Source organism: Emiliania huxleyi (assembly GCF_000372725.1).
Source record: "Emiliania huxleyi CCMP1516 unplaced genomic scaffold EMIHUscaffold_26, whole genome shotgun sequence".
Taxonomy (NCBI): Eukaryota; Haptophyta; order Isochrysidales; family Noelaerhabdaceae; genus Emiliania; species Emiliania huxleyi.
Genome location: NW_005200088.1, coordinates 933,362 through 953,847, shown reverse-complemented (window position 1 = coordinate 953,847; position 20,486 = coordinate 933,362). Strand labels below are relative to the sequence as shown.

The following is a 20,486-nucleotide window of genomic DNA, read 5'->3' as shown; positions in this document are numbered from 1 at the left end:
TAGTTCACTGCGTGTGTGCCCTAGAGAAGGGCACAGCCGCGCCGCAATAGCGCGCGCCCCCCTGACCGCGGGCCGGGGCCGAATTGTGTCTCCGCGCCCTCCGAGGCGCGGTCTCGGTGTCGCTTCCGCCGCTGTTCACTATTTTTATGTGCATTAAGCTGTCTAATGAGTGCACCCGGTGCCTGGGTGCGGCTGCGCTTGCGGGTAGCGGCGCGGGGCGCCGTCGCGCGCGTCTCCGACGCGCCGGCCCACGAACGGCGAACCGCGCGTTCCGGGGGGCGTGCGGTTCGGCCGTGGGAGGCCTCTCGCGCCCCGAGGTCGGCCTCGACGCGGCTCCCTCGGGCCGGGCCCGTCGCCCCGCACCACCAGACGGTGGCGGGTACCCTCCCCGCCCCCTCCCGCGCTCAGGCGGCGCCGCTGAGCCGCCGATACGCAATTCGCAACATATGGTTAGATGGACCCCCCCCCCCCCCCCCGGGACAATGCACGAGACCTCGAGAGGGGTTCTCGTAGTGCCGAAGGCGCTCTTTTTGATCGAGCCCAAAACTCGAACCCCCCTCCACTCAGCCCAGGAAAGCCCCTGCCCCTCCCTCCTCGCCTCCTCCCCTCGCCCCGCGCGATGCGGCGCGTGTTGCCGTTTGCGCGAGCGTGCCCGGCCGCTTCGCCCAATCTCCCAAGCGCTGCAGCGCGCTCGTGCCGGGCTGCCCGCCGTGCTGCGACCGCCGCGCGAGCGGCTCGATCCGAGGATCGAGCGCCGCGAATCTGGCACAATCGGATTGCCGGTCGGAGCTGAGCGCGGCGCCGCGGGTCGCCTCCATGCCTTCTGCGCTCCCGCGACGCCCGAACCAAACCCGTGCCATGCTCATCCCATTTTACGCTGCTGACGCGCCCTCCGCTGCCTGCGCGCCTCGCAGATCCAAAACAACGTGAGCGAGGCGGGTGTGCCGCGGAGTTCCTTGGCGCTGGGACTCAAGTTGTGTACGCTCGGAGGTGCGTTCGTGCGCTCCCCCCAAATGCGCGGTTCGGGATATCGGGAATCAACCAGACCTGGCTGGAGAACTGGTATTTAGACGGTATTTAGATAGACGGTAGAGAGAGAAAGTGTTAGCGGTAGATCTATCGCGCTCAAATCCGCCAAGCTGTGTGTCGCCCCCAGCCCGTCACAGTCGGTCATAGCAACAATGCCGCGCAACGTCCGCGCCGGACCTCCACCTCTACAGCACCCGCCGTTCGCCGCGTTGTGCATGCCGGGAGCGCTGCGAGTGCCGGTGGCAGCAGAGCGCAAGGGCGGTGGTGTGTCGGGCTTCCTGCCTGCGAGGAACACCTCGATGCTCGAGCCACACTGGGAAACGCTCAAGACGTTCGTTCGATCGCTCATGATCGGCGCAGATTGGCACGGCCTGCACGCGATCGTCATCTCCGACTCGCCCATCCTCGCCGATGCGACGACGGTGCTCGCGGGAACGTGGGGGCTGCCGCCCGCCCAGGTGCATGCGGTGAGCGCGCTCGCGACGCCCGACGAGCTCGTGGAGCAACGCTGCAACGACAGCTCGCCGGCGTCGCAGGAGCTGCGCTTCACGCTCGAGAGCATGCCTTTGGTGAAGCAACAGGTCTATCGAGGGCGCCGACCAACGATGGCGGAAACGACGGCCTTGCACCTGCGCTCATACTTCGCGCAGTGGAGCAAAATGGATGCGTGCGCGCCCGTGATTCAGCGGATTGAGGCGCGGGCTCGCGCGCCCTTTCGCTTCGTCGTGAAGATGCGGCCCGACTACCCGTTCCGACGCGGCCCGGCGCTCGCGTCGCTGCAGGACGAGAAGGTCATGTACTCGCGGTGGCGGTGCGCTGACAGCCACGCCGTGCCGCGCTCGTACAGGAGCTACCAGACCCACTCGATCAAGGGAGCCGTGTTCTCGACAGGGCCGGACCCGGTCGTCGACAGCGAGCAGCAGGGCTGCGCGCAGAGCAGGAGGGAGGCGGAGTACTGGCCAGGGACGCCCGCCTCGATCCTGGACGACATGTTCGTCGTGGCGCCGCGCAAACTCGCGGCCATCTTCCTCCTCAACGCCGGGAGCCTCCCGTGCCCGGTCTCAGACGCGCGCGTGCTGGCGCTCGTCAACAGCTCGCAGTGCGGCGGGCGGGCGTGGGCCGAGTGCTGGTTCACGGCGCACGTGGCGATGCAGATGCGCGTGCCGCGTGTGGGCGGCAGCTTCGTCGGGCCGATCCCGGTCATGTGGGGCACGCAAGGCGGCGTGAGCGGAAACCCGGTCCACGGGGTGCTGGGGTGGGGCGGGTACGGGCGCGGCTTCCCGCTGGTGGACCAGTGGCCGGGCCCGCCGGACTAAATGTAAGCATGCAATTGTGCATTTGTACACCGAGTCCACAACGGGCACACGGCACCTCCCCGTCAACACGCGCCGTGCAATAACGTTGTGTTCAAAGTGGTCAGACGCATCAGCTTACGGATCACGCCGCGGGTGTCAGCCGCAGCAAGTCCCTCACCTCGCGCAGCATGCGCACACGCGCCGCTGGCACTGAGATACGGGGTGTGGACCCTGAGTTGACCAGGGGTTGTGCGCTGGGCCCTCCTGCTCGGCTCCAGCCAGTAGACAAGTCTTGTCATCAACAGAGTAGATGGATCTGACCTCGGGGCCGATGTGACCAAGCGCTGGAAGCGTGGTTTTACCTCACACCCACGGTCTCACAGTGTGCCGGCAGTCGCCGAGCAGTGTCGCTCACACAAGCCGCAGCACAAGTGACTGAGGGCCAGTGAGGGCGAGCCCATCGCTGTCACAGCTGTGGCAGCCGCACAGTAGGCTGTGTCAACTGTGCAGAGTGTGTGAGCAGCAGAGGAGCTGCTCTCCAGGCTTCAGGCGCAAAGAGCTGCATGCCACCGAAAGCGCTGTCGAGGTTCGCCGAGCGCGGCGAAATCCGGGGACGCCGTCACCGACGAGCGCGTTGGACTTTTCACTCCGGACAAAGACCGCTGCACAGCGGACGGTACGGGCCGTGCAGCGGTCATAGCGGCGAGGCGCGGGACCGTCTGTGGCGAGGTGGGTCGCGTCCCCGGATTTCCTCAACTCACGGTCCGCTCCCTCTAGATGCAGGTTGTCGCGCCTGCGACGGTGTATCATTCACTTTATGCCACCGTTGCATATCCGGATATGCAACGGTGGCATAAAGTGAATGACACACCGTCGCAAAACTGCGTCGCAAAACTGCATTGGGTCTCGAGTTCGAATCCCGCAGTTCGACTCGGCGCAAAAAACCCAGACGGGCGTTGTCACTGGTTCGAAACCCACCTTAGCGTTCACCTGCTATCCGCCGGTACCCAAACCGGATGCATCTCCGCACGACCCAGGAATGCAGTTTTGCGACGGTGTATCATTCACTTTATGCCACCGTTGCATATCCGGATATGCAACGGTGGCATAAAGTGAATGATACACCGTCGCAGCGCCACTCCGCTTGCGTGTACTTCGGCTGCGGCACGAAGGTGAAGTCCGACGAGATGTCGTTCTCCAGCAGTACGTTCAAGGCGTTGGAGCGGCCGCACATTGCTCGGTACCCCCCCTGCCCTTCTAAAGTCATGGCCGACCCCCCCCCAGCAACTGCCACCTGTGCAAAATTCTTTTCTGCTGTACCTGTGTTAGTGCCAGTGCGCGCCAGTCCCGTGCCCAGTGTCGTGCGAGGGAGTAAAGCACTTGGAGGAGCTTGTCAAATTCTTTTCTATGTTAGTGCGAACACGCAAACATTCTTTTCTGAGTATCGCTACGCCAGGGAGGACAAGGACGTCGACGTGCGGCTGCTGCTGTTCGAGTCGTTCGGTGGGTTTGGGAAGGGGGTCGGCGAGATCCTCTGGGGGCGGCGAACGTGCTGCAGAACAAGCTGACGCGGGCCCAGTACCTCGATGAGGTGACTTGGACCACCAAGAGCTGGCTGGGGCTGCAGAAGCAGCGCATCTCAGTCGTTCTTCACACGGCCATCGCAGAGCAGATTGTGAATGAGCTTGCCAGCGGCGAGGGCGGTCGAGTGCACGGAGCTAAGTGCCTCGCCGTCCTCGCGGGAGTCGCTTAGGCGGCTCCAGTGGTGTACCTGTGTTAGTGCCAGTGCGCGCCAGTCCCGTGCCCAGTGTCGTGAGAGGGAGCGTTGTAAAATTCTTTTCTGTGAGGGCGACGGCTTCTAAGCCGTCGCCTTTGCAGTGCCAGTCCCGTACCCAGTGTCGTGCGATTGATTGATGGGAAGGTGAAACACAGTCCGACCAACGACTTGGACAAATTTTTTTGAAACCCGCTTTTAAATTCTTTTCTGAGGGACGTTGGCGGCTCGCCGCTCCAAGAGACCTGGAGAGAGTGCGTGCGTGTGCCTCTACTCGCCCGGTTCTCGCCAATGCTGCTCGATGTCGCTGCTCGATCTTCGCTCGATCATGCAAGATGCCACCGAGGGTCCACTACAGATTGACGGCGCGACGCTCGAAGGTGGCGGCCAGGTCATCCGCAGCTCTCTCTCACTCGCCTTTCTCCAGCCGTCACGCCCGCTGCGGCTGCACTCAATCCGGGCTGGCCGCCCGAAGCCGGGGCTGGCCAACCAGCACCTTGTCGGCGCACGCCTCGCTGCCGCTCTCTCCGGGCGCGCGCTGACGGGAGACGACAAGGGCTCCACTGAACTGGTTGCCGCGGCCCACGAGGAGCGGCCTCTGCCACCGTCGCTCGAGGCCGCGGCCGAGACGGCTGGCGCGGTGACGCTCATGCTCCAGGCGGCTCTTCCCCCGCTGCTCTTCTGCGCGCCGGGTCGACAGCTGCTGCTGCGCGGCGGGACCGACGTCAACTTCTCGCCGCCCGCCGCGCACAGTGCGCTCGTGCTCGCGCCTCTTCTCGCGCGGATGGGCGTCTGCCTCGACACCCGAGTGGCGGCTCGCGGCTTCAACGACGGCGGCCCGCTCGGTCAGGTGTGGCGTCCGCCGGGAGCCTCGCACTGCCGCGCCGTCGCCACAGCCGCACTGCCGCTGCTGCGATCCCACCGCCGCCCTCAGTGGCCGGGCCACCGCCGTCGACCCTGGTCGGTCTCGGATCATCACAATCTCGGCGAGAATCTCGGCGAGAATCTCGGCGAGAATCTCGGCGAATCTCGGCGAATCTCGGCGAATCTCGCCCTTGACCCTGGCAGGTGACGGTGGCGGCCCGCTGCGAGACACCGCTCCCCCCGCTCACCCTGACAGAGCGAGGCAAGCCAACCTCCCTTCGTGCGCTCGTCGCGGCGTCCGACGCGGCCGCCTGCCGCTTGCTTGCAGAGGCGGAGGAGCCTAGATGTACAGTCCGAGTGCACAGTCCGCCGGTCCGTGCCACGTCCCGCACGGACGAGTACACAGCTGTATCTACAGTAGGCCTCACTCACACGAGACGGCCTCACTGCTGCAGTACAGCACACGCCACCTGCACAGCACACGAGACGGCACGACGGGGCCTCACTCACACGAGACGGCCTCACTGCTGCAGTACAGCACACGCCACCAGCACAGCACACGAGACGGCACGACGGGGCCTCACTCACACGAGACGGCCTCACTGCTGCAGTACAGCACACGCCACCAGCACAGCACACGAGACGGCACGACGGGGCCTCACTCACACGAGACGGCACGTGTGTTGTGAGCTGCAGTACAGCACAACACAACACAACTAAGACGGCACAGCACAGCAGCACAGTAACAGTAACAGCACAGCACAGCACAGCACAGCACAGCACAGCACAGCACAGCACAGCACAGCACAGCACAGCACTCCCCCCCCCCCCCCCATCACGAATCGGAGGGTCCCCGAACCTTTCCCCTTGCCCTCCGGGTCGGGTCGCGCAACAAGAGCACGCCCCCCTCCACTAGGCTTTGCAGCGAGCGCTCTCCGCGGCGGCCGCCCTGCGCGGCGTCGAGGTGGCGGTCGAGGTCGATGCGCCTCCCCCAGCCGCCGAGGAATGCGCCGAGGCCACGCGAGGGCGCGGCGGCGGTGGCGGCGGAAGCGGGGGCGGCGGAAGCGGCGGCGGCGGAAGCGGCGGCGGCGGTGGCGGCGGAAGCGGCGGCGGCGGAAGCGGCGGCGGCGGAAGCGGCGGCGGTAATGGCGGGGATGGCAGCGGCAGGGGCAGGGGAGGCGGCGGGGGTCGTGGCAAGGCCGGTAGGGGCGGGCGGGGGCGGGTGGAGGCGTCGGTGCAGCTAGCGCTGACGACAGACTCTGGGTGCGTGTTGAGCGCAAACTCGGTGCAGTCTCTCCCCCGCGGCGACCTCGGACCCGCCGCCGACCGCTGCTGCGCCAAGCTGCGCGGAGAGCTGCTCGCACTGCTCGAGAGCGGCGCGTGCGCCTGCGAGCACACGGCCGACCAGCTGATCGTGTTCATGGCCCTCGCCGGCGGCACGTCGCGGCTTCGTGCGCCTCCCGCCGCGACGCTCTCCTCCCTCCACTTGCCCACCGCCGTGCACTTTGCGGAGCGCCTCTCTGGCGCCACGTTCCGGATCACCGAGTCTGAAGACGGGTGTCAGCTAGTCGAGTGCGACGGCGTGGGCGCAAGAGCGCGGCCCGCGCCGCCACATGTACATGCACGGCATGCACTTGAATGATTTGCGAGATCCCTATATCGTGCGCAGCTATGTTGGGCGCTGCGTATGACAGTGCGTTCTTCTTGACGTTTAAAGGGGGTACGGGGTGAGGCTCAGCTGACACAGTCACAACTGACCCGTGACCGCGAGCCCCACGGCCGCCGAGCGTCGCGAGGACCCACTTCCGATACAGCGTTTTTCTAGGCCGGCGCGTGCCACACACCGCCCCTACAGCGGGCAGCGGGCTCAAGTGAGCGCGCGCGCGAGCACACACCGCACGATGCTACACACGAGGAACGAACAAGCTACCGCCGCCAGTCCAGCTAGTCCAGAGCCTGCGCTCACCGACAATCGGCGAGCAGTTCCACGACAATTCATGTGTTCTGTAAGATATGGCAGGTGCGAACGATGACCAGCGCAGGCCGCGCCGCGAGGATGCACCTCCGTTCGCCCTGCTAAGCCAGGTCCAGTTACTCGTTCTTCTCTTCGGCTGCCATCTGCGCCCGCGTCGTTCGCTCGCTGATGGTTGGCATTCGCCCGCCGGGCGTGGAAGTGCCGCAGCAGGAAAAGATGACAAATCCGATTATGAGGACCCCGAGGACGATAGGCGTGAGGGTCACGTTCTCGTCGAGTTCGTCGGACGACATTGCCGTGGCTGGGGCGCGCTCGCTCGCGGTGGCCGAATCAACGAGGCGCGAAAGAAGAATTCTTTGGCGGCAAGCCTCTCTCACAGCACACTGGCACGACAAGGGCGCAGACTGGCGCGGACTGGCACACACACAGGCTCACCACCGGAGCCGCCTAAGCGACTCCGTTAAGAACGGCAATGCACTCCGCACCATGCACAATGCCGCTCTCCCCGCACGCTAGCTCGTTCACCGTCTGCCACGCCACGGCGGTGTGGAGGACGACAGACAAGCGCTGCATCTACCGCTACCGCGCCTTCAGATACAGTCGCCCCTCCCGCCCACGCCGGCGACTGTCTGAGGTGCAGTTGACATCTGGATGACTGTGCATAATGGGGTTGACCCGCCGCGCAGCAACCCGATGTTCACGACTTAGGTTTCCGTCGAGTGACGAGTCTCGTCCGAGACGTCTAGTCTCATCCCGCTTCTTGGCATACTTGTTCTAGTGTGTCATGGGTGTCCCGGTGGTGTTCTCGTGTGCTCCCCCGCCTCGCGGCTGGCCCGCGCCGCCGCCACCTCCGGCATTCCTGGCGTGGACGAGAGGAAGCTGATGCTGTGGCGCAAGTTCGGCGGCGGCGACCTGGAGTCGGTCCTCGCGAGCGGCGCCGTCGCCCTCCTCGACGCGCAGTGGATCATCAGCCACGCCGAGGCGGGGGGCGTCCTCTCCCACCGCCAGGCGCTGCCCAAAGAGGCCTTCCTCTCCCTCGCCGACCTCGTCGAGGCGACCGACGAGAATGTGAGCAGCCTTCCCGTCGCCGCGCTCTCCTACCCGTGGCTGACCAAGGACCACCCCGACCCGCGCGGAGCCAACCTCGCCCGCGTCGCAAGGGCGCTCAAGGCCCTGCTCACTGACAATGACGGCATGATCACGCGGCTCGGCGTCTTTTGGGACTTCGGCTCGCTGCACCAGCACCCCGACCCCCCCAACGGCGTCCTACGCACCGAGGAGCAGAACGCGCTCTTCAAGCATGGGCTGGGCTGCCTCGGCACGCTCTACTCCCACCCGCAGACATTCGTGCTGCGGCTGACCTCCTTCCCGGACGGCCACGAGGCGGGGGACCAGGCCGAGGGCACCAACGTGGCCAAGTACTTTGACCGCGGCTGGTGCTACACGGAGCAGTGCTGGGCGGGCACGACAAAGGCTTCCTACCTGTCGCTCGACCTCGGCAAGATGCGCGACGGCGTGGAGTACGATTCCCGTGGCCTCGTCGGCGACTGCGTCCAGGACGGCGGCCGGCGCCCTCCGCTGCTGCCGTCTGCGTTCGCGGCGGAGCTGGAGAAGAAGAGCTTCACCAACGGCAAGGACGACAAGCCGCTCGTGAAGCGCCTGTACGAGGCCGCCTTCGAGGAGCAGTTTGGCAAGGCGACCCTGCTGAACTACTTCGGCCTCGGCTGGGGCGACGCGGAGGCGGTGCAGCTGGCGGAGGTCCTCGCGAGCGGGGCAGCGCCGCGGCTCGAGAAGCTCGATCTCAGAGGCAACAAGATTGGCGACGAGGGCTGCAAAGCGCTGGCCGCCGCCCTCAAGGAGGGGGCCGCCCCGAGCTTGAAGGCGCGAGACGCCCCCCTCGCCACTCGCCCCTCCCCCGCCCAATGCTCATCGCGCCTCCCCTCGCGTGCAGACGCTCATTGTGGATAGTCAGCCCGCCGAGCTGGCAGCACTGTTCAAGGAGCAAGGCGCGGCAGAGTGCACTGAGCTGATGGCTGTGTGCGAGGAGCGCGGCATCAAGCTACCCATGCAGACCGAGCTGGACTACAGCGGCCTCGGCTGGGGCGGCGCGGAGGCGGCGCAGCTGGCGGAGGTCCTCGCGAGCGGGGCAGCGCCGCGGCTCGAGACGCTCAATCTCAACCGCCGACGAGGGCTTGAGACGCTCAATCTCAACCAGATTGGCGACGAGGGCTGCAAGGCGCTGGCCGCCGCCCTCGGCAAGGAGGGGGCAGTGCCGCGGCTCGAGAAGCTCTCTCTCGACGGCAACAGGATTGGCGACGAGGGTTGCAAGGCGCTGGCCGCCGCCCTCAAGGAGGGGGCAGCGCCGCAGCTCAAGGGGCTCTATCTCGACAGCAACAAGATTGGCGACGAGAGCTGCAAGGCGCTGGCCGCCGCCCTCGGCAAGGAGGGGGCAGCGCCGCGGCTCAAGATGCTCACTCTCCAGCGCAACAAGATTGGCGACGAGGGCTGCAAGGCGCTGGCCGCCGCCCTCAAGGAGGGTGCCGCCCCGAGCCTGAAGGCGCGAGACGCCCCCCCTCGCCACACGCCCCTCCCCCGCCCAATGCTCATCGCACCTCCCCTCGCGTGCAGATGCTCGCCGTGGACAACAACATGGGCAGCACGAACTCCAAGCAGCCTGAGCTGATGGCCGTGTGCAAGGAGCGCGGCATCAGGCTCTTCTGAGCCTCTCCAGCCCCGGCCGGGTGGTAAGGCGAAGGGCGCGGGGCCCGGCGCGAGGGGTAAGGTAAGGTAAGGTAAGGTAAACTTCTCCACACACACGAGGTGGTGGGGCAAGGGGGGGCAACCCTCGCATCTCCACGTCTAACGACAGGAGCCCCACGGCATTTAAAGTGCAAGGCCCGGTGCGCGTGGGTGAGCGGTGTGTGTGAGTGTGTGTGTGTGTGTGTACGTGTGTGTGTGTGTGTGTGTGTGTGTGTGTGTGTGTGTGTGTGTGTGTGTGTGTGTGTGTGTGTGTGTGTGTGTGTGTGTGTCACGTCACTGCATCCTCTGCCGGTTCCTCCCGTCGCCTCTTCTTTGTTCGAATGTATTTCAATCCATCCTTCACGAAGCCCTCCCATGTAGCTAGCGTTCTTTGCGAATGCCTCTCGAGATGGCCAGCAGGCGCTGTCTGCTCGCGGCCTGTGCGGGCCGCCCGTCCTCCTCGCCCTTCTTTCGTCCTCCCGTCCCTCCCCTCCACCATGGCCTCCTCGGCACTTCTTTCTCCATCCGCCTCGCCCTGCCTTTTCGTATCGTGCCGTTCGCCCTCCATTCGGTGACCTCCATGGCTGTCCGTCCCCTTTTGGGTGGCGCTCTCGATACCGTTGCGTCAACCTCGACATCGCTGTCGCCCTCCCCGTCCCCGTCGTCGCCCGTGCCTCGGTTCGCGTCATTGGTAGCGTTTCCGTTGCCCCCTCGTGCTCCGCCGTCGCCCTCTCTGCTCGGGCCGTTCGCGATTTCGCTCCTCCTGCGTGTCGCCCCTCCGTCTCCTCCCCTGCCTTCGTCGTCATCGTCGCTGTCGCGAAAGCCCTCCGGTCCCTCGATTCCCTCGTCTATCCCTTCCGCTGCGTCGTCCCAGTTTATATCCTCATCCTCTGTGCGTGTTTTCGTTCCCTCCCCTTCTCCATCGTTGTCGCCTCCGTCGACTGCGGCGCTGTCTCTGCCCTCGCCTCCGTCCTCCTCGTCTCGCCTGCCGTCGTCCCGTGTCTCCTCGTCCTCGCCATCGTTTTGGCCGTTTTCTACCTGTTCATCGTGTCCCCTGCTGCTGGTGGCATCGCCGTTGGCTTCCTCTCTCCCCCTTTCCTCCCTGCCCCTCTCGCTGTCTGGTGCTAATGGACCCCCTTCCTCTCCCTCGCCACCGTCACCGTCACCATCCCCGTCGCTACTGCCCTCCATGCCCGCCGCCCTTTGTTTCACACTCGTCTCTGCCATGTCCGCCGTCGCCGCCGTCCTGTCTGCTGCGCTCTGTGCTCCGTGGTACAGTCGTTTATTGTTGCTCAGGATTAGCTCACGCACCAGGACAGCCTCCTGCTCGTTACTTTGGCTTGCCGATATGCGCAGAGCTGACGCGCAGAGGGGGAGAGAGGAAGAGGTGTGTCCTCGGACGCGCGCCACTGCTTTTTTAAGATCGTACTATGGTGAAGGAACACTACGGCAACTCTCCGACACCCGCACTCGCCACTCTCGAGGTACACTCTCACCAATGCGCGCTTATGCGTCGCGCTCAAACTCGACGTCGCTCGCATCCGCGCGCACGACCGCATCGCAGCTGTGGGCGCCGGCCAAGTGCCAGGTGGGTGCTCCAGGGGAGGCCGCCGAGAGTTTGCGAGGAGCATGACCTCGCCAGGCTCGCCACGGCGGTGAAGTTGAAGCGACTGTCGCTGCATCGGTGTACGAACTCTGTTCACACCGAGCAGCTGTGTTGGAGTGCCTGCGGCTATAGCAGACAGCCTGGCCTGCGTGCGCTCATCTTCGTTAGGTACGCGCCGCGTTGTTTGCAGTCGACTCGCATCGGTTGCCTCCATGAACGGCGGAGCTATTCTCGCGTCCACACCACACCTGGCTCCAACGTGGACACGCCCATAGCTGGGGACACTACTAGGTCACGCATGGCATCAGAAGTTTTATCTCTGGGCCCCGAAAGGCATCTCTACACACACACACTCACACACACGGGGGGGGGGGGGGGGTGGAAGGCCCCCGGTTTGATAAAAACGGAGGCAGGCCGACCCCCCCTCCGCGCGGGGGCCTGCAAAGCCAGGGGGAATGCACTACGAAGCACCTGGCACGTCGCCTGCCGACGCGCCGCTGCTTGGGCAGCGAGTCGTGCTCGGCGGCCTCTCTTCCCGCCCCGAGCTGAACGGGCAGCGGGGCGTGGCGCGGAGCTTCGAGGGCGGGCGGTACGCGGTGGCGCTCGAGGGCGGCGGCGAGAGCGTGCGGGTGCGGCCGGGCAATCTGTCGCCGGCGGTGTCGAGGGGTGGCGTGCCAGTCTCCGATGCGGTCGTGGCAGCGGCTGAGCGAGGCGAGGAGGAGGCGTTGCTGGCGTGGCTTGAGGGCGGCGGGCGGGCCGACGCGACGTACGAGAGAGGTGGCGTGAGCGGCGTCACGCTGCTGATGCGCGCCGCTCGTCACGGCCACGAGCGGGTGGTCGATTTGCTGATACGGCACGGCGCTGACGTCAACCTGCAGAGCAGCAACGGCTTCACCGCGCTGATGGCCGCCGCCGACCAAGGCCGCCCCGCCGTCGTGCAGCGCTTGCTGCGGGCGGGCGCAAACGCGGCAGCGCGCAGTGCGAACGGCATGACGGCGCGTCAGTGGGCCAAGGAGCAGGGCCACGCCGAGTGCGTCGAGGCGTTCCGACAGCACGTCAAGGAGTCGGTCGTGGCGGGACGGCCCACGGCGACGGCGCTATCTCCAGCGGTGGCGGCGGGGCGGGCGTCGAGCGGTGCCGCGGCAGCCCCCGATGCGGTCGTGGCAGCAGCTGAGCGTGGCGAGGAGGAGGCGGTGCTGGCGTGGCTCGACAGTGGCGGGAGGGCCGACGCGACGTACGAGAGAGGTGGCGTGAGCGGCGTCACGCTGCTGATGCGCGCCGCTCGTCACGGCCACGAGCGGGTGGTCGATTTGCTGCTGCAGCACGGCGCGGAGATCAATCTGCAGAGCAGCAAAGGCATCACCGCGCTGATGACCGCCGCCAACTGCGGCCACGAGCGGGTGGTCGAGCTGCTGCTCCGGCACGGCGCGGAGATCAACCTGCAGGACAGCATCGGCATCACCGCGCTGATAAGCGCCGCCAGCAACGGCCACGAGCGGGTGGTCGAGCTGCTGATACGGCGCGGCGCTGAGATCAACCTGCAGAGTAGCGACGGCGTCACCGCGCTGATGGCCGCCGCCCTCTTCAACCGCACCGCCATCGTGCGGCGTTTGCTGCGGGCGGGCGCAGACACCGCGGCGCGCAGTGCGAAAGGCAAGACGGCGCTGCAGCTGGCCAAGGAGAAGGGCCACGCCGAGTGCGTAAAGGTCTTGACGGAGGCAGTGGCGGTGGCAGAGGGCCGGGCAGGGGCGGGCGGCGCTTCCTCGGGCGCGAAGGCGGCAGCTGAAGACGCGCCGCTGCTCGGACAGCGAGTCGTGCTCGGCGGCCTCTCTGCCCGCCCCGAGCTGAACGGGCGGCTGGGCGTGGCGCAGAGCTTCGAGGGCGGGCGGTACGCGGTGGCGCTCGAGGGCGGCGGCGAGAGCGTGCGGGTGCGGCCGGGCAATCTGTCGCCAGCGGCGGCGGAGCGGGCGTCGAGCGGTGCCGCGGCAGCCCCCGATGCGGTCGTGACAGCGGCTGAGCGAGGCGAGGAGGCGGCACTCGATGTGGTCACACTCTCAGGCATGGTGGTCGTTGGCGAGCCGGTGAAAGCGCCATCCTTCACGGCGAGCCGCGAGTTCCAGCGGGCGGAGGCGATGGCACACGTGCAGCAGGCGCGCGTACACGCGTATGAGCGCGCGATTCGTGACAGTGGCGACGGTTCAGTGCCGGGGGGGCTAGGTGGAGGAGCGGCGGAAACACACTCCGCGCGCCAGTGGCTCTCGGGCAAAGTGGCCAATGCTATCCGGCACGACGCCGAGCAGTTCGGCATGTCCGGCGGTGAGAGCTCGACGGCGCTCACCGGCGAGCGTGTCGGGCGGGCGCGTGAGCTCGGATGCTAGCAAGCACGGTAGAACACAATGTGTGTCCTTCACTGCCTGTCACACACGGCCGACTCCAACTACCCAGCTGCCCTGCCCAGGAGACCCAAGTGGCATCTCATCTGTAGATGGACCGCTGCAATGTGCAAGAATGTGCACAGCTAGGGGTGCAGGGCGACGTGGAGGAGAGGAGAATTCACAAGGGGAGTCACAACGATCTGGCATGTCATGGGCTCGTATGAGAGGTGTATTTCTTTTTCGTTAGAGCCAAGATGCAAGAGACGCGAGACCAAAAAAGAGGGGCCCCTGGGGGGGGGGGGGGGAGGAGTAGAGAAACGCGTGCGTATCGTAACGATGCACCAGACAACACTCTCTCTCTCTCTCTCTCTCTCTCTCTCTCTCTCTCTCTCTCTCTCTCTCTCTCTCTCTCTCTCTCTCTCTCTCTCTCTCTCTCTCTCTCTCTCTCTCTCTCTCTCAACCTGGTTTGTGGAGCTCCCACACCTTACCGCCTAGAGAGGTAAGGTAAGGTAAGGTAAACGTCTCCACACACACAAAGTGGTGGGGCAAGGGGGGGCGACCCTCGCATCTCCACGCCCGGACACGGGCAGGAGCCCCACGGCATTCAAAGTGCAAGCACCGGCCCGGTGCCGTGGGTGAGCACAACCTGCACCCCACTCCTACTCCTATAACACAACCCCCACAGCGTGGTCGTCTACGTGTTCAGAAACACCAAGCAGCGAGGCGAGGGTGAAGGGGTAAGGGGCTGTGTGGGGCTATCTGTGACTACATCTAGCCTGGGGGGTAGCAGGAGGGGGGGGCAGAGGGTAAGATATGGGTGAAGCCAGCTAGTCGGACGCCTTCGTCGTCCTCGGTCTGCATCGCCTCGCCAGCCGTGAACCTGAACACGGCGTCGGCCGGCGCCGAGGCGCCGGCGGCCGTCATCAGGTGCATGACATATTTGTCGCGGCATGCCGCATCAATCTCTCCGTGCTCGGCCAGCTCGTTCGCGAGCCAGTCCGAGGCGACGGTCGTCGCCACGGTGCCCTGGGGGACCGTGGCGCACACCACGCTAGGGCCGCGCCGATATCCGTCGTCCCTCTCTGGGGGCAGCGAATATGTGACCCGAGTCTTGGACCCGGCCTGGCTGCGCGCCCGCGCAGCTGCAGACCGTAGCCCGTCCATCACGTACTCGATGTTCGCGCGTAGCTGCGCGCGCGGGCGCTCCACGCGCTCGGCCTCGCTCGCGGCCGCGCGCTCGCCAGCCTCCTTCGCCCGGCGCTCCTTCTGCCGGTTCTTCTTGGCCTTGCGAGACGCGGCCTTTGCCGCAAGCTGCTCATCTGTGAGCTCCTTCTTCTTCGGCGCGGTGCGCTCGATGTACGAGCGCTCCGCCGCCTTCACCGACTCGCGGTCGCCCGCGGCCTTTTCGTGCTTCAGGTCGACCTCGATGGTCGCGTAGCCAGGCCTTATCACCCTGACACAGGACGCACCGAACAACCTTGCGACACCCACCGCGTCCTCCAGTTGCGCCTTATCGTAGCTATTCCAGGGTCCGCTGCGCATCCCCGGCGGCACGACGGTGGCCGGCGCTTGCGCGCCAGCCCCGTCCGCCACCGGGTCCGCGGCCGCGGTCCCTGTCATAGCTACGCGCGCCATGGAGAACGGCGGGCACTTTGTTACACGGCATTCGGGGCCATGATAAATAAATAAATAAAAACGGACACCTCTCTACTGTGAGATGGGTAAAAAGGAACAGGCCCCCGCCCTTGCGATCTTTGTGCAGGGTTCTTTGTGGGTGTGGTCGGCGGCTAGCCGGGGTCGTCCTCCCGATGGGGGACTAGCACTAGCCGTCTTCCACATGGTCCCTCGGGTCCCTGCTGCTCCTAATCTCTTCGTACATCCTCCTGCTGATCTCCGCAAAGTCCTGCTCCCTCGGGGCCATGATGTCGGTTCCCCACCGGACTTTTTTTGTAGTGGAGAGAATTAAGGAATCTTTCTGCTGTAACCGACACTGAGATCGCTCTCCTTAAATCAGACCAGATGGTGAGTCTTAACTGTAAATTACCGTCGGAAAGCTGTCAGAACGGCTGTCAGAACACTGTCAGAACGCTGTCAGAACGCTGTCAGAACGCTGTCAGAACGCTGTCAGAACACTTTTGTGGGTAGGGTACTGTCAGAACGTTGCCAGCACTGCCCGAGAGTGGGCGAAGTGTGAACATCTGCAAGACGGCTGGTGCGAGCGCCACCGCCTCGCCGATCGCCCCCGCCTTTGCAGGCTCCTTTGCGGGCGCGGCGCCAGGCGGCGGCGGCGCCCGCTCGAGCCCATCCCGCTGATCTGCCTCGGCTGCGGGCACCGCCTGCTCGGCCGCCTGGGCAAGGCGAGCGCCGGCCAGGCTGCGGCGAGGCCGCACTGCCGACGTTAAGTCTCGCTGCCACCGCTGTTGCTATTGCTTTGGCGGCGACAAGCGCCGTCTCTGCGGCGAGTGTCGCGGAGGAGCAAGGGCCGTTTGGCGGTGGTGCCAAAGAACGGCGCGGCGGCGGCGCAAGCGGCACGTTCGGTCGCGCGTGACCCGAGGCTGCCGTCTTGGATGCAGCCTTCGCGTCTACCTGGACCGCCGGGCCCGCGCATTGCGCTTTGTGCTGCGGCGTTTCGGCCTGCTGCTGCCGGGCCGCGGCTTCTTCGGCTCTGTCGCGGGGCTCCTGGCTGCGGAGCAGACCATCCCAAGAGCGCGTTTGCTGCCTCGAGCCAGCATGGCGGTCTTGGCGTGCTCCTGCTCGACGGTTACAGCTGTTTGCGCTCCGCTTGGTGTCGTTTGACGCATTTCTTTTTAAATTGTCAGAACAGATTGTCAGAACAGGCAAACTTGGACTCGAAGTTGAAAGTTGAAGTTTGTGTCAGAACGGGGACCAAGTTTGTGTCAGAACAAGGCCTACGCCTCAACGTGAGAGTGTCGCCTTGGCGCTTGGGAGGACCTGCTGTGTGTGTTGAGTCCGTCCGTGGCTCGGAGGGAGACTTCAAGACAGGAAGAGGGAAGGAGCGGGGCAACTGGGAATGTCAGAGCCCCTGAGCTGTGAAGAGAGGGGAGGATTTTGCGCTGTCAGAACGTTGTCAGAACGTTGTCAGAACACTGTCAGAACGCTGTCAGAACGGCCAGGTCTCTGTCAGAACAGGTGTGGGAGCTCCACAAACCAGGTTTCATCTCTCTCTCTCTCTCTCTCTCTCTCTCTCTCTCTCTCTCTCTCTCTCTCTCTCTCTCTCTCTCTCTCTCTCTCTCTCTCTCTCTCTCTCTCTGCATCATGGATAATAAGCCACGGGCCGGAACTCCCGGCTGCAGACGCCAGTGCAGACGCTGGGATGATCGACTGGGCGGCGGCGGAGGCGCGGGAGGGGGGGGCAGCGAGGCGGCGCCACTCGGCGAGGAGAGCGGGGAATAGATGGTGGTGGAGGCGTAAAGAGGCGCGGCTCGGAAGGGCGAGGCGCCGGCTCGGAAGGGCGAGGCGCGGGAAACTCCGTACGCCGGGAGGGGTTGCGCGAACGCCGTCGCGGAGGAGCGGAAGCGGAGAGGTCTCGGCGTCGTAAGGCGACTTTACCGTACCCTGGGGCGATGACCGGGGGCGGCGTCGAACGGTTCGTTTGGGAGTTTGAATGGGAGAGAGACCCCTGTTGTATCTCTCCCGTTCCCCCCCCCTCCCCCCCCCCGTTGCCCGGTTCTTTTCTTGTGCCCATTCGCCCTGAGGCTCGCGGCAGGCTCGCGGGACCGCGCGGGAGGTGTTTGTCGCGGTCGGCATCCCATGACAACAACGGGGACATCGATAGTTGAAAAAGCGGCAGAGAGTTCGTTTGTGTATACAGTTGGTGTCGGACGCCGAGTAGCCTGTACGCTCGCCCAGTACGCTCGCGTCCCACCCACATACACACCCTCGCTCCTCGGACCTTGGTCCTTGCCGCAGACGGCTGACGCTGACTCGCTGAGTTCGTCACCCACGCTACCTCACCGCGGTACCCGATCGCTGCTCGCCGCGCGGTGCCACTGCGGGGGTCGGCTGCCGCCCATCGCGGGCGCGGCGGGCGCGGGCGCCGACCCGATCCACGCGGGCAGGCCGCGGCGCCGGGCCGACTCGTCCGCGTGCCGCTCGGCCTGCCGCAGCTTCCCGCCGCGCACGGTCACGCCCGCGTGCGCCTGCTCGACGAAGAAGCGGAGCAGCTCGTCCGCCTGCGACGCCTCGCGCAGAAAGTAGGAGCCGTCGTGCGACGACGGCCCGCCCGTGATGTGGACGTACACGCCGCCCTCGAGCTCGCAGATGGACGCGCCGAAGGCGGTGTCGTCGCCCACGTAGACGGGCACGACAGCCTTGACGCCGAGCGTGCCCGCCACGCGGTCCACCACAGTGTCGGTGAGCCACTTGACGGCCTTTGCGCGGTTCCACTGCGGCTTTGGCCGGATCTCGAGCGAGGTGCGCTCCTCGACGCAGCGCAGCATCGGGAACTCCTTCTCCACCGTCTCGAGCACCAGCCCGCGCGTGGACGCGTCCTCCGCCTCGGACGCGCCGCGCAGCAGCACCGAGAGCGAGAAGTGGTTCGAGTCGCTGAGCGAGACGCCCGACGTGGCGCTCGGCTCGGCCGCCATCAGGCCGGCGCCCTGCAGCTTCTCCGACAGCTTGGAGGCGCACGACTCGAGCGACGGCCGGTACGCGTACTCATGCTCGATCATCTCCGCCGGCAGCGGCCGCAGCGGCGGCGGCGGCGCCGCAAACGCGGGCGCCTGCGAGAGTACCCGAGATTACCCCACGTCACCTCCGAGACGACCTCTCCGAGAGTGTGATACGCGTAGCTCGGAGAGGTGGTCTCGGAGAGGTAGTCTCGGAGAGGTAGTCTCGGAGGAGAGGTAGTCTCCTCTCCTCTCCTCTCCTCTCCTCTCCTCTCCTCTCCGCTCGGCGCCTGCGCGGCGGCGGCGGCGGCCGACGTGGCGATGGGCGGACGCCACCGCCTCGCCTCCGTGGCGGGGCCGTCTCTGCAGCCGGCGGCGAGGCCGCCCCATGAGCCGCTGCCGCGGACGCTGCCCCACCCGTCCCAGGACGAGACGGCGGGCACCTGGGGGAGGGGGCAGCCGGCCGGTCAGCCGGTCGCGGGCCGGTGGCGGGTGCGGCGCTCCGCTCCTCCTCCCGCCGACGGCGGGGCGGCGGAGGGCCGTGGCGCGAGCTGCCTGCGGCATCGCCGGCGCGGGCGAGAAGGGGAAGATCTGCACGCCGGAGATGTCGCCGCGCGGGTTGGGCTCGGCGACGGCGGACGGCTCTGCCTCTGCGCCGGTCACGGAGCGGCGGACCACCACGACCGGGTACCGCGCCGAGAGGGACGCGATGGCGACTGCCGCGGCGGAGGGCGGCGCAGGGCCCGTCGGGCTGGCCGCGGCGGACGCGGCGGTGGCGGCGGCGGCGGCGGCGGCGGCGGGCAGCTCCTCCCCTGCTAGGGCGGCGAGGGCGGCCTCGCAGCCGTCGTAGTCGAGCAGGAAGAGGAGCTGCTTGCCTGCTCGCAGCTTGCCTCGTTGAGCAGGGGCGGGCTCGCGGCGCAGGGGCGAGGGGTTCGGGTACCGTGGGGTAGGGGAGGGTGGGTTCGGGTACCGTGGGGTAGGGGAGGGTGGGTTCGGGTACCGTGGGGTAGGGGAGGGTGGGTTCGGGTACCGTGGTGGGGGCAGGGGGTGGGGGCGAGCAGTGGCCGCGTGCCGACGAGGCCGCGCAGCAGGTGCGGCAGCCGCTCGAGGACGGACGGGTGCTGCGGCTTGCTCGGCGTCGAGTCGAGCGTCGACGGCGCGTCAAAGGAGGCGTTGGCGAGCAGGTCGAGCAGGCCGGCGGTGCCGTCCGGGTTGAGGTGGTACTCCGCCTGCGGGGAGAGGGGGAGGGCCGCCGGCCGGTTTCTGTTTCTCAGCCTCCGGGCTGCCCTCGCTCGCTCTCCGAGGGCGGCTCTCCCCCGCCTCGAGCGGCCTCCCCCGCCTCCTCCCGCCCCGCCTCTCTGCCAAAGCCGCTCCCACGGCGCTTCTCTCGGCGCTTCTCTCGGCGTGCACCTCGGCGGCTGTCTCGGCGCTTCTCTCGGCGCTTCTCTCGGCGGCTCTCTCGGCGTGGCTCTCTCGGCGGCTCTCTCGGCGGCTCTCTCGGCGGCTCTCTCTCGGCTGGTGTGTCTGGGCGACGTCCGCCTGCGAGAGCTCCTTGCCGACGCAGCAGGTGAAGAGAGCCGTCTGCGGCCGCTCCGACTCGGCGTGGCTCATCGCGAGCAGCGCGTCGAGGCGGAGGCCGGACCCCCACGACACTGCTCCCGCCGGCTGGTCGACCGAATGGCGGAGGGGCGCGTGGTCCGACACGTGCCCTTGCAGCGACGCCAGGTTCGGCAGCGACGCGCGCTCGCGCAGCAGCTGCCCGAGCGGCGGCCGCGGCGGCTCGGGCGGCTCCGCGCGGCCGCCGAGCTCGTACGAGACAGAGGAGGAGCGGCTGCCGCAGCCCGCGCCGGCGGCGGCCGTGGCGGCGGCGGAGAGAGACGCGCCGCCGGCTGGGTGGAGCGAGCTGGCGCGCGAGATGACGATGGACGCCTGTGGGGAGAGGTGCTGGGGAGAGGTGCTGGGGAGAGGTGCTGGGGAGAGGTGCTGGGGAGAGGTGCTGGGGAGAGGTGCTGGGGAGAGGCGCTGGGGAGAGGTGCTGGGGAGAGGCGCTGGGGAGAGGTGCTGGGGAGAGGTGCTGGGGAGCGGTGCTGGGGAGAGGTGCTGGGGAGAGGCGGGGGGAGGGCCATGGGCGCCTCGCGGGTCGGGGGCGGGTTGGGCGGCGTGGGGTCCGCCATGGGGGACGGCGTGTCCGCAAGGCGAGC

The 20,486-nt window shown here is 66.8% G+C and overlaps 5 protein-coding genes across 5 annotated transcripts; 4 read left to right on the top strand and 1 right to left on the bottom strand.

Annotated features, from left to right (window-relative positions):
• Positions 1-4,426: 4,426 nt before the first annotated feature.
• On the top strand, positions 4,427-6,604 carry EMIHUDRAFT_427089 (hypothetical protein; the record flags this gene model as incomplete). The annotated part of the gene is made up of 3 exons (XM_005777621.1): positions 4,427-4,948; positions 5,167-5,379; positions 6,191-6,604. 3 exons carry the CDS (start codon positions 4,427-4,429, stop codon positions 6,602-6,604), a joined length of 1,149 nt encoding a protein of 382 aa, XP_005777678.1.
• Positions 6,605-7,819: 1,215 nt separating this feature from the next.
• EMIHUDRAFT_206463 (hypothetical protein) lies at positions 7,820-9,718 on the top strand (the record flags this gene model as incomplete). The annotated part of the gene is made up of 3 exons (XM_005777620.1): positions 7,820-8,695; positions 8,889-9,474; positions 9,687-9,718. 3 exons carry the CDS (start codon positions 7,820-7,822, stop codon positions 9,716-9,718), a joined length of 1,494 nt encoding a protein of 497 aa, XP_005777677.1.
• A 455-nt stretch (positions 9,719-10,173) lies between these two features.
• On the top strand, positions 10,174-10,804 carry EMIHUDRAFT_206462 (hypothetical protein; the record flags this gene model as incomplete). Its single annotated transcript, XM_005777619.1, has 2 exons — positions 10,174-10,247; positions 10,372-10,804. The coding sequence occupies 2 exons, from the start codon at positions 10,174-10,176 to the stop codon at positions 10,802-10,804; spliced, it is 507 nt and encodes a 168-aa protein (XP_005777676.1).
• Positions 10,805-13,105: 2,301 nt separating this feature from the next.
• EMIHUDRAFT_450490 (hypothetical protein) lies at positions 13,106-13,900 on the top strand (the record flags this gene model as incomplete). The annotated part of the gene is made up of 1 exon (XM_005777618.1): positions 13,106-13,900. A coding segment is annotated over exon 1 (342 nt), but the record flags the coding sequence as incomplete, so codon positions are not given.
• A 3,728-nt stretch (positions 13,901-17,628) lies between these two features.
• Positions 17,629-18,348, bottom strand: EMIHUDRAFT_206459 (hypothetical protein; the record flags this gene model as incomplete). Its single annotated transcript, XM_005777617.1, has 2 exons — positions 17,629-17,667; positions 17,800-18,348. 2 exons carry the CDS (start codon positions 18,346-18,348, stop codon positions 17,629-17,631), a joined length of 588 nt encoding a protein of 195 aa, XP_005777674.1.
• Between the last annotated feature and the right edge of the window lie 2,138 nt (positions 18,349-20,486).